General features: G+C 46.6%; 1 protein-coding gene across 2 annotated transcripts in view; it reads right to left on the reverse strand.

Annotated features, from left to right (window-relative positions):
- Window positions 1-11,065, reverse strand: part of LOC127576564 (Kv channel-interacting protein 2) — a 300,063-nt gene extending 288,998 nt beyond the window's left edge. For both annotated transcript variants that reach the window (XM_052027114.1, XM_052027111.1), the window contains exon 1: window positions 10,228-11,065. In XM_052027114.1, the coding sequence (XP_051883074.1) occupies window positions 10,228-10,297 (70 nt within the window). In that variant the 5' untranslated portion in view covers window positions 10,298-11,065. The remainder of the gene's footprint in view (window positions 1-10,227) is intronic.
- Window positions 11,066-11,723: the final 658 nt, after the last annotated feature.

Consider the following 11,723-nt stretch of genomic DNA (forward strand, 5'->3'; position numbering starts at 1 on the left):
ATGAATTAAAAAATTGGTCAATTGGTAAATTGGTTTATTATTGTCACGTGTACTGAGGTACAGTGAAAAACTTTGTTTTACGTGCCATCCACACAGATCATTCCATCACATCAGTGCATTGGGGTAACACAAGGGAAGAGCAACAACAGAATGCAGGATATAGTGTCACAGTTACAGAGAAAGTGCAGTGCAGGCAGACAATAAGGTGCAAGGGCCAAGAGGAGGAATCAATGCACAAAGAGTTGGGGGCGGAGGGGGCGTAATAAACTCTTCCCCTGAACCTAAGTAGGAAGCTATCAGAAGATCCAAAGGAATCCAAAAGGGATCTTCAGGATTTGTTATCTAGTAGATGGCCCATTTAGTTATTAAATGAAATGGTGCTCTGAACTCCAGCTCTGTGCAGTTCTATAAATCCATCTGCAAACTGCGGATTTCTAACCAGTCTTGGCTTTGATTCCTCGCGGTCCTGAAATAACTTCCTCTCTCATTGCAGATCCTGCCCGACACGTATCATCGCCCAGGGTGAAAGGTCAGGCAGACCATCTGTGCAAAGTCAGCTGGTCATTAATTACAGTAAGCCACAGGGAGTGCCAGATAGCAGGAACAAACAAAAGCATCCCATCAATTGAATTTCACAAGCAGGGAATTCCCATCAACCAGGGGTCTTCTTGGACCGGCTCCGATCTCTGAAGCAGATCACGGAGGAATTTTCCAGCTCACTAACTGGCTTGGGTTTTTAAGCTGTTCTATCCACTCTTGCAAAAGATTGTATGATTTCAGTTGAGATGAGAAGTGAAGGTAGAAGGCATCTTGACCCTTTACTTCTATAATCCCTATTTCCATATTCAATCTACAAACCAATTTGCTTTTTCTTACTTGAGGTTTCAATATCTGTGGATCCACGTCCTTAAATCTCTCTGTTTTTTCATCCTGTTAAAGGTCTCTGGGGTCAGTTTGACTTTGGCTGTTCATGTGAAATGACCAATATTTATTCAGCCACACATCCTGATTTTCATTTTTACTGCAGTTGACTTTGGTTATTTTACGGGCCCTTTGCCTTCCACTTCTTCATCCAACCTTTTAAGAACATAAGCAGGAGTTGGCATTCAACCTCTCGGCCCATTCCACCATTCAGTGAGAGCTTCTACCTCAGTGCCAATTTCCTGCACTAACCCCATATCCCCTCGATTCCTTTAATATCTAACAATCTCTCGAGCTCTGTATTGAGTGGCTGAATCTCTACAATCCTTTTGGTTAGAGAATTTGAACCATTCACCACTCTCTCAATGAGGACAGCTCTCCCTGTCTCAGTCCTGAATTGTCAACCCTTTCATTTGAGACTGTGACCCCTGGTTCGAGGTTCTAACCAGGAGAAGCACCAGCCCTGCATTTACTCTGTCAAGTCTTGTAAAAACTCTAGGCTGCTTTCTAATTCCTCCGCCCCACATTATTCTGATGTGGATCTTTCAGTTGTGATCACAAATTATGAATTATAACTCACGGCACAAAATATATTCTGCCCTGCTACACCAATTCCCCACAAAGTTTTTTCTTTAACTAATTAACTTAATCCTGTGTCTCTAGTTACATCCTTTCTTACTCCTGGATTTTTACTATCCATCTGCATTCAGGAAACCGGTTGAAACGTTCTCACAGACACAGGGTAGGAGGTGAGTTCAAATGGCAGGTTGAGGCAGGTACAATAACAACATTTAAAAGACACTTGGGCAGGTACATAGATAAGAATGGTTTAGAGGGATATGGGCCAAATATGGGCAAATAAGAGTCATAGGGTTATAGACATAGTTATATAGCATGAAAACAGGTCCTTCAGCCCAACTGGTCCATGCTGACCAAGATGCCCCATCCAAGCTAGTTTCATTTGCCAGCATTTGGCCCATAACCACCTAAACGTTTCCAATCTGTGTACCTGTCCAACTGTCTTTTAAAAGTTGTTATTGTACCTGCCTCAACCTCTTCCTCTGGCAGCTCGTTCCACACAGATATCACCCTTTGTGTAAAAAAGTTGCCCCTCAAGTTACTAATAAATCTTTCCCTTCTCACCCTAAACCTATACCCTCCAGTTCTTGATTCCCCAACCCTGGGAAAAAGACTGAGTGCATTCACCCTATCTATACTCCTCATGATTTTATACACCTCTATCCTATGCTCTAAGGAACAAAGTCCTAGCCTGTCCAACCTCTGCCTATAACTCAGTCCCTCAAGTCCTGGTAACCTCCTTGTAAATCTCTTCTGCATTCTTTCCAGTTTAAAAACATCTTTCCTATAGCAAGTCAACCAAAACTGAACACAATACTCCAAATGTGGCCTTGCCAGCATCCTGTACAACCGCACCATGACCTCCTGACTTTTATACTCACTGCCCTAACTGATGAAGACCAGCGTGCCAAAATCCTTCTTCTGCCAAATCCCTGTCTACCTGTGACTCCACTTTCAGTGAACCATTTACTTGTACTCCAAGGTCCCTCTGTTCTACAATACTCCCCAGGGCTCTGCCATTCACTGTGAAAGTCCTCCCAGAATTTGACTTTCCAAAATGCAACATCTTGCACTTATCTAAATTAAACTCCATTTGCCATTCCTCAGCCCACTTAGTCAGTTGATCAAGATCCCCCTGTGATTTTTGATGACCTTCTTCATTGTCCACTCTTCCACCTATTTTAGTGTCATCAATGGAACTACCTTAGATGGGCATCTTGGTTGGCATGGACGAGTTGGGCCGAAGGGCCTGTTTCGGTGCTGTATTACTCTATGACTCTTAGCTCTCATGGGTTCCATTAGCAAAGCAAATTTACATTTGTGTGGAACTGCTTTATTTGCTGCTTTACTTGGTAAAGGTTATTACCTCAGTCCTAACAGGGGACAAAGCATTCACTGCAGGACTACTAACGAGTATACTTATTGATGCACACAACAGGATTACAAACCGATGTGAAATGAGAGAAGTTCAGTGGAGGAATAAAAGGCAGGATTCAGAGTGCAAATCTAGAAAAATATAATTGATATCGTTCTTTGTTCAGATGAATCACTTTAAGGGCAGTCTCTGAGACTGCCTTTCTTCATCTGTGCTTCCACTAATCCTCTCCACTGAGACTTCCCTGTTTAAATCGAACTCTCCATGTGTGACCCAGCTGAATGTGCACTCTCTCCAATGAGCAATAGCCAAATGTTTCCTTAACATGAGTTCCTGCTGGGCTAATTCTAAATTCGTTTCCATCCTTGGCTAGTTCAGTGCTCCAGCTAATCAATGGAAGGGCATTGCAATAGGGCAGGAATGTTATCAACACACAGTGATTCACTTTAGCCCTTTTCTCCTCTCTGAATGAGTTTGAGAGGACAATTGGTGAAAAGGTCATCCCTGCTGGTTGGGGAGTGGGCAACTACAAGGGATAGATTGGGGAATTAGTCTTAGAAAGCCTTAGGACATACAACAAACTTTAATTTTCAAATGTAGTCACTTCTTTTTAACTTTCTTCTCACTGCCTCGGTAAAACAGCCAGCATAATCAAAGACCCTACCTACCCCAGACATTCTCCCTTCTCCCCTTCCCATCTGGCAGAGGATACAGAAGCCTGAAAGCACATACCACCAGGCTCAAGGACAGCTTCTATCTCGCTATTATAAGACTACTGAACGGTTCCCTTGTACGATAAGATGGACTCTTGACCTCACAGTCTACCTCGTTATGTCCTTGCACCTTATTGTCTGCCTGCCTGCACTTTCTCTGTAGCTGTTACACTTTATTCTGCATTCTGTTATTATTTTACCTTGTACTACCTCAATGCACTGTGTAATGAATTCATCTGTATGGATGGCATGCAAAACAAAGCTTTTCACTGTACCTCGGTACATGTGACAATAATAAACCATCTCCAATTCCAATTCCAAGGTAATCCCTTAGGGACCGTTGACTTCCTTCCATGAAGCAGAAAATTCCTGTGCTTGTGACTTATTTTACCATAGGTAGCCTTTTGCATTCAACTACCACAGAACTCACTCTGATGGGGGGGGGGGGGTCTTCAACCTGAAACATTAACTGTTTCTCTTCCCACAGATGCTGCCTGACCTGCTATTTCCAGCATTTTCTGTTTTTATTTTAAATATGCGGCATTTGCAGTTTTGTTTTACTTTGTTTTACTTTCATTTACCATTCACTTGGCATCTTCTCAACCTGATTTTCCAAGTTATTCCCCCTAAGTAGAAAATGAAATCAATTAGATGGAGGTGACACCAAGCCTGGGTGCTGTAACCTTGTTGATGGAATATGATGGTATCTCATTACTACCATCGGGGAGGAGGTACAGGAGCCTGAAGACCCACACTCAACGATTCAGGAACAGCTTCTTCCCCTCCACCATTTCTGAATGATCCATGAACCCATGAACACTGCCTCGTTATTCCTTTTCTTTGCACTATTTATTTAGTTTTGTAATTTTTTTGTAACCTTATGTCTTTGCACTGTACTGCTGCCACAAAACAACAAATTTCACATCATATAAGTCAGTGATAATTGAATCTGATTCTGATTCTGAGGTGACCATAGGAGGAATGAGCTAGAATTCCAGGTGATAGAATCCCAGTGGGAATTCCAACTCAGTGAGAAGACTTCAAGAGGAAGAACGTGTTTCACAGGAGGAATGGGAAGATTTGGAGAGGACATCTCAAGGACAGCTTCAATCCCATTGTTATCAAACTCTTAAACGGATGTCTCATATACTAAAGATGGACACTTGATCTCCCAATCTACCTCATTGTGGCCCTTGCACTTTATTTGTCTACCTGCACTGCACTTTCTCAGTAATTGCAACACTATATTCTGTATTCTGTTTTCTTTTAATTACCTCAATGTATGGCATGGTCTGTCTGGAAGGCACTCAAACCAAAGCTTTTCACTGTATCACGGTACACGTGACAACAATAAACCAATACCGAGACACAAGAGATTCTGCAGATGCTGGAATCTGGAGCAATACACAAAAAGTACTGGAGGAACTCAGCAGGTCAGGTAGCATCCACGGAGGGAAATAAACAGTCGATGTTTCGGGCCGAGACCCTTCATCAGGACTGGAAAGGAAGAGGGCAGAAGCAAGAATAACAAGGTCAGGGGAGGGGAGGAGCACACGCAGGCAGGGGAGAGGTGAGTTCAGGTAATAGGCGAGTCCAGGTGAGAGGGGGAAAGGTAGGTGGGTGGGGGAGGGGGAGATGTAATAAGCTGAGGGGTGGTGGGTAGAAGAGGCAAAGGGCTGAAGAAGAAGGAATCCGGTAGGAAAGGGCAGTGGACCATGGAATAAAGGACGGGGGAGGGGAGGGGAGGAGATGGGCAGGTCATCAAGGTGGGGGAAGAGAGCCACAGGAATGAGGGAAGACAAAGGAGTGGGGGGGGGGGGAAGAAAAAGAAGGGGAGGGGGTTACTGGAAGTTAGAGAACTCGATGTTGAGGCCATCAGGTTGGAGACTCCCAAGGTGGAATATGAGGTGTTGTTCCTCCAACCTGCACCTGGCCTCAACGTGGCCAGGTTAGACATGTCAGTGTGGGAGTGGGATGTGGAATTGAATTGGGTGGCCACCGGACAGAGCGAAGCGGTCACCCAATCTGCGTCGGGTCTCACCGATGTACAGGAGGCCGACGAATACCAATGGTCAGAGTAGCAGTGATAAAATATGTTTCGACCCAAAATGTTGACAATTCCTTCCCCCCCCCCCCCCCCCCCCCCCGCAGATGCTGCTCAACCACTGAGTTCCTCCAGCAGATAGTTTGTTGCTTGGAGAGAGGTGTAATGGAGACTCTCCAAGCCATTGATCATTTCATTCTAAAGCAAGCTGGAGGCTGTTCTGATGGCGGCATTTAAGAATTAAACCGTTATATTGCATTCAACACCCAGTTACATAAATATTTCATAAAAGGCTCTAAATAATAGAAAATTCTCACTGCCTGAAAGAGTGGCGGAGGCAGCACTTGGATGAGCACTTGGGACATCGGCTGGAGATTGTCATACCCATCGTCGCTACCTCCAGAGAGACAAGGGGCACCAGACCCCACCTTCCTTTTCATGTCAGACACTATCCAGATTGCAACTACATCATGATTCCTTCATCAGCACCAGGAATGATCCTTGAACTCCCTCCTGAACAAGAGGGCTGCAACATATCAAGACGGCAGCTCACCACCACGTAGCCGGGTGCAGTTATGATGGAGCAATAAGTTCTGGCCTTGTCAGCAACACCCACGTCACAGATTCGTCTAAAGAAGGATCTAATAACAACCTACGAGGTAGTAGACCAAGTGCTCAGAAGTGGGATTAGGTTAGATAGTATTTATTGGCCAGCATGAATCTGATGAAGCAAACATCCCCCTACAGTGCAGTAAAAGTTTTTATCATTCAATGAATATTTCATCTTTTCTAAAAGTACGCACTGTTTTATCAAGTTGTCTTTTCAAATATTTTTAGCTGACCCATTATGCCTCAGTTGACACCACTCTTGGCTCAAGTGCTTATCCAATTTGATTGTGATTCTGAGCCTTCAATGGGTCTTGAACCCACACTACAGTCTGCCCAGTGTCACCGAGAGAGCTCCACATTAATGACGGCGGTGTGCATTGGGTGAGTCTCCATGAAGTCAAGGTCTCCCACATCTGTTCCACTTAATGTTACAAACAGAGCACTATTCAAAATAAAAAAAAGTACAGGATATTCTCGCTAGTACCCCAAGTAAACATGCCCCCCCCCCCCCCCTCAACACACACTACAGAAGACAGGTTAACCAGTAATTCAATCGAGCTAAGTTGGCAGAAACTTGCAGTGCAAGTGACCAACTTGTGTTTCTCTTCATAACAATGATGACTATACTTCAAAACAATCCATGACCTCCTGGAATGTGATCTGAGTCTATATATATGTTTACTTTCCATATTTTAAAGGTCAATGATTCCTCTTGCGTCGATTAAACAAGTCAGTCCCAGAAGAAAATTGTTGGGGGTCCTTTTGAAACCTATAGGATTCTGAGGGGGCTTGACAGAATATGAAGAGGATGTGTCCCCTATGGGTGGAATTAGGGGGCATAATTTTAGAGAAAATGACCGCCCAATTTAGAATAGAGAGGAGAAGGAACTTCTTCTCTCAAAGTCGTTGGAATTCTCTATCCCTGGGAGAGCTCTGGGATTTGACTCAAGATGGAGATAGACAGGTTTATAGTCTAGGGGGAAGTCAAGGGTTAAGGGAAACAGGCTGGAAAGTGGAACTGCGACCAAATTCCCATTGAATGGCAGAGGGTCAAATGGCTGAGTCCAGCTCAACAGCATGGGAAACACAAGTAGAGGGTAGCCCAGGGTGTTTATTAATGTATTCACCATGAGCTTGAGGGGCAAGTCCAGCACTCATTGCCTATCTCTAGTGAGCAGAGTGTTGGAGGACAGTTATGGGTCAACTACTTTCCCATGAGTCTGGACTCACAAAGATGTCAAGGTCAGTGGGTTTTCTTATTTGAAAGATCAGAGTATTTACAAGACATTACAAAGACATCACGAAGCTGGAAAAAAGTGCAAAGAGGATTTACCAGGATGTTGCCAGGACTTGAAAGGACTGAGTTATAGTGAGAGGTTGGGCAGGCTAGGACTTTATTCCTTGGAGCATAGGAGATGGCAGAGTAACCTTATAGAAGTGTATAAAATCATGAGGTGCATAGATAGGGTGAATGCGCACAGGGAAAGGAAATCAGAAACTAGAGGGCTTAGGTTTGAGGTGAGAGGGGAAAGATTTAAAAGGTGCCTGAGGGACAACTTCTTCACCCAGAGGGTGGTCAGTGTACGGAATGAGCTGCCAGAGGAGGTGGGTGAGGCAGGTACATTAACAACATTTAAAAAGTACTTGGTCAGGATAGGAAAAGTCCAGAGGGATACGGGCCAAATGCAGGCAAATGGGACTAGCTTAGATGGGCATGTTGTCGGCATGGACCAGTAGGGCCGAAGGGCCTGTTTCCCTGCTGTATGACTATAATATTCTGGTAGTTTCACTATCATTGACCTGTTCTTTTACATACCGGATTGAGTTAATGACTTGATTTTGAGCCCCAAACTATATACAGTCAGAATCAAACTCTATCACCGGTGAATGGCCCAGATTTCTATTTATTTGTGCTGGTGTCAAAACCCCGGGGCTACCGCACTGGCAGTTGTACCGACGGAGGGGAGGTTTGGGATGGGGTTCAACCAGCGAGAGCCTCAGCTGTAAGTGTTAACGGAGGAGACCTGGTCTTTGTAACTTTCAGTTACAAGGAAGGTTGGATCTCGCAGAAATAGACCAGGCAGCCCAATCTGGTCTGTGGTGGAGACCGGCTCCCCGATCCAAGCCCGAGATCTCAGGCGTCAACAATAGTGGCGGGGCTCTGATCAGGCTGTGGATGGATGGGATCAGGGTTTAATGTTGTACCCAGAGGATCGACACTGCGCTGTCCACGGATCTCCACCCAATTCTCCCACACGGGGCAAACCCGGGTAGAATTTAACCGAATTAATTCGACGACGAGCTTGAACTCAGTCTGAGTGTGTTGCCTGTTCAACACCGGTCAGCTGGACAGGATCAGTAACACGATGCAGGAGAGAAAGAGCAAGTCTGGGTTCAGTTGCTGAGGCCAAACACTGGTTGCCGGATAGACTCCCCTGATCTTCAGGCAACCGCCAGGATCTCATCCCGCTGAGGGATCAGCTGCCTTCATTTCCCCGTGCCACGGATGGCATCTCCGACAGTGCTGCACTCCCGACCTGCTGGCACCGGGACAGTCATTTTATGGACAACTCCTGTGTTGGGACTCAACACCCCCTTTTCAAGGAGACGTTTCCCTCCAGTGTCGTCCCACTCCGTCCATGAAGGGGTTAACAGGGAGAAACCTGACGAGCCCCCACCCCCAGCAGCACCCGCTGTCACTCTGTCCATGCGGGGGCAGCGGTCGGTTGTTGGAACCCCAGAGTACCCCAGCTACCACTGCCGCAGCTCAAGGGCTGGGATTCACGGATGGGAGCTCCCCATTCGGTGCTCCCAGTCAATTCCCCGCTTTAACGTACCTTTCATATTCTTTGAAGTGTTGGGGAAGAAATAGGTTGCCAGTTCTGGGCGCTCCCTCCCATTCCAAACCACCTCGACCTCCCTGCGAAATCTCCCCGCCCTTTCAACCAACCTCCGACCCTCAACAAAATCCAACCGGTCCAACTAACTTCGTACCCCTTCCCCAAAACTCCCTCCCTTCCAAATGGTCTCCAAAACTCCAGCCCTCCCAAACAGACTACCTCCCCTCAACAGAATCCAATCCGTCCAAATACTCTCAGACCTCTCCCCAAGACCCTCCGCCCCTCCAACCACTACCCTAAACCTTCCCCCAGACTTTCCAACCAGCTCCCCCCCCCCCCTCCCAACAACAACCCGCCCTTCCAACCAAACCCCTACCCTCAACAAAATCCAACTGGTCCAACCAACTTCCTACCCCTTTCCAAACACACCAATCCTTTCAATCAGCCTCCCCCCCCCCCCCCCCCCCAACTAACACAATCCAATCCCAACCAACGAACCTCCACCTCTCCCGAAAGCTTCCCCACCCGCCCGGTACTTTAATGACCAACACACAAGCCCCGATGAGGATTTTCTCCATGGCTTTTGCTCATGAGTTGGAGCTTTAACTGCTAAAGGCTTCAGGATGGCCCTGGAGAGTTGGGAACTCAAGGGAGATGGAACTCTCCCGGGCGACACCCAGTGGCTTCCCAGCTGGACGGTGTCAACGTGAATCAGACCGACATATTGTGGTGTTGGCACCAACGAGAGGGCAAACTTTGTCATCCCCCGGGGCTGACGAGCCAGCTCCCTCCAAGCCCATGCCCCCTTCAAACACAGATAAGCTTCCCCCTCCCCCTCGTTACCCACACCACGCTCTTTCAAAATACCCCCAGAGCACTGCCAAATACCGCCCGGGGAGTTCAGGGAAAACACACACTCAATAGATCAAGTCAAGGTGTAGTCAGATGGAGTAAAATCCAATTTCAATGTAACTATAAACCTGAGACAGCAAAGATCAACAATCCCAACAATCCCAACAATTCCAAGAGGCAGCCACAGAAGCAAGACAACTGGCTGGGGTCCAGCATGCAAAAATTCCAAAGAGCATTCCCAACAATTCCCAAACCCGCAAATTCCGGCCAGCGATTTATCTTAAACCGTCTTACCGGGGAGCTGATCATATCCATCCATGTCCCTCTGCTCTGTGACGCTAGACTTTTTGGTTTTCCCTTTCATAATCTCTCGAGGAGGCAGTGGGAAGGGGAGGGAATTTGTCAATTTGTTGTTTTTAATATTGGGGATCAAAGAGTGTTACGAGCTCCCGGCAGCCGCTGGCACCGACCCCTCTTAATAGAGAATTTTGGGGGAGAGAGAGACTGGGTGGGAAACCTGGAATTGGAGGGGATTGGGGGTTAAAGTGGATCCATGGGTGAGTTATTCCTGGGGATTTCTACTTCTCTGCGATAAAAATCTGCCAGTTCCTCCCGGGAGGTGCTTGACGTGTAGTCTGGATGTAGCTCGAACTCCGGTCTCTCTCTCTCTCCCAATCGCACTGATCTTCAGCTGGGGAGAAGGCGACAGTTGTTTTGATTTCACGGCGCTCTAATCGGCTTGTTCCTTCTCCTGAACCAAAATAGATGTTGTTGAAAACATTGCCCAACTCCTGCGCTGACTTTCCCGAGACGTTGACCGAGCCTGTTTGTGTGATGCCTCAGTGCCTCAGTGGTGGATTTGTCTCCTCCTTCTGTGGCCACACCTCTCAGGTTTCGGCGGGCCGGTGGTCTGATCTGACGGCCGGTGTCTCCGAATCCTCTCCGTTTTCTCGGGGTTTCTCGTTCAACCTGCCGAGGACGGCCGGGTGAATAGACCCTGGTCGCGCAGGGGACACACACACACACACACACACACACACACACACACACACACACACACACACACACACACACACACACAGAGTACGAGGCACCAGGGGGATTGAGTAACGTGAGAAGTACAACAGGCAGACTGAGAGAGCAGAGGAAGAGGGAGAGACGGACAGACACACAGGGTGATGAGAAATTGTTAAAGAAACGACAGTCTGAAGTACACAGGGCACACTGTGTTCCACGCACGAACAGTTCACAGCACAGGCAGACAGCGGGGAGGAAGCCAAAACACACAAGACCAAGAGATAGAGAGAGTGCGGGAGAGGTAGCACTAAAAGAGAGACATTCAAAACACAATGTGACACAGAGAGGTGAAGAAAAATAAAAAAGTGTAGGCTCATAGATAGCTATAGCCATAGAGCACAGAGATACAGGCATACAGAACAGAGATACAGGCATATGGGATAGAGATGCAGGCATGCAGAACAGAGATACAGGCATACAGAACATAGATACAGGCATACAGAACATATACAGGCATAAGGAATAGAGATACAGTCATGCAGAACAGAGATACAGGCATACAGAACAGAGATACAGGCATATGGGATAGAGATGCAGGCATGCAGAACAGAGATACAGGCATACAGAACATAGATACAGGCATACAGAACATATACAGGCATAAGGAATAGAGATACAGTCATGCAGAACAGAGCTACAGGCATACAAAACAGAGATACAGGCATATGGGATAGAGCTACAGGCATACAAAACAGAGATACAGGCATATGGGT

Source organism: Pristis pectinata, chromosome 12 (genome assembly GCF_009764475.1).
Source record: "Pristis pectinata isolate sPriPec2 chromosome 12, sPriPec2.1.pri, whole genome shotgun sequence".
NCBI lineage: Eukaryota > Metazoa > Chordata > Chondrichthyes > Rhinopristiformes > Pristidae > Pristis > Pristis pectinata.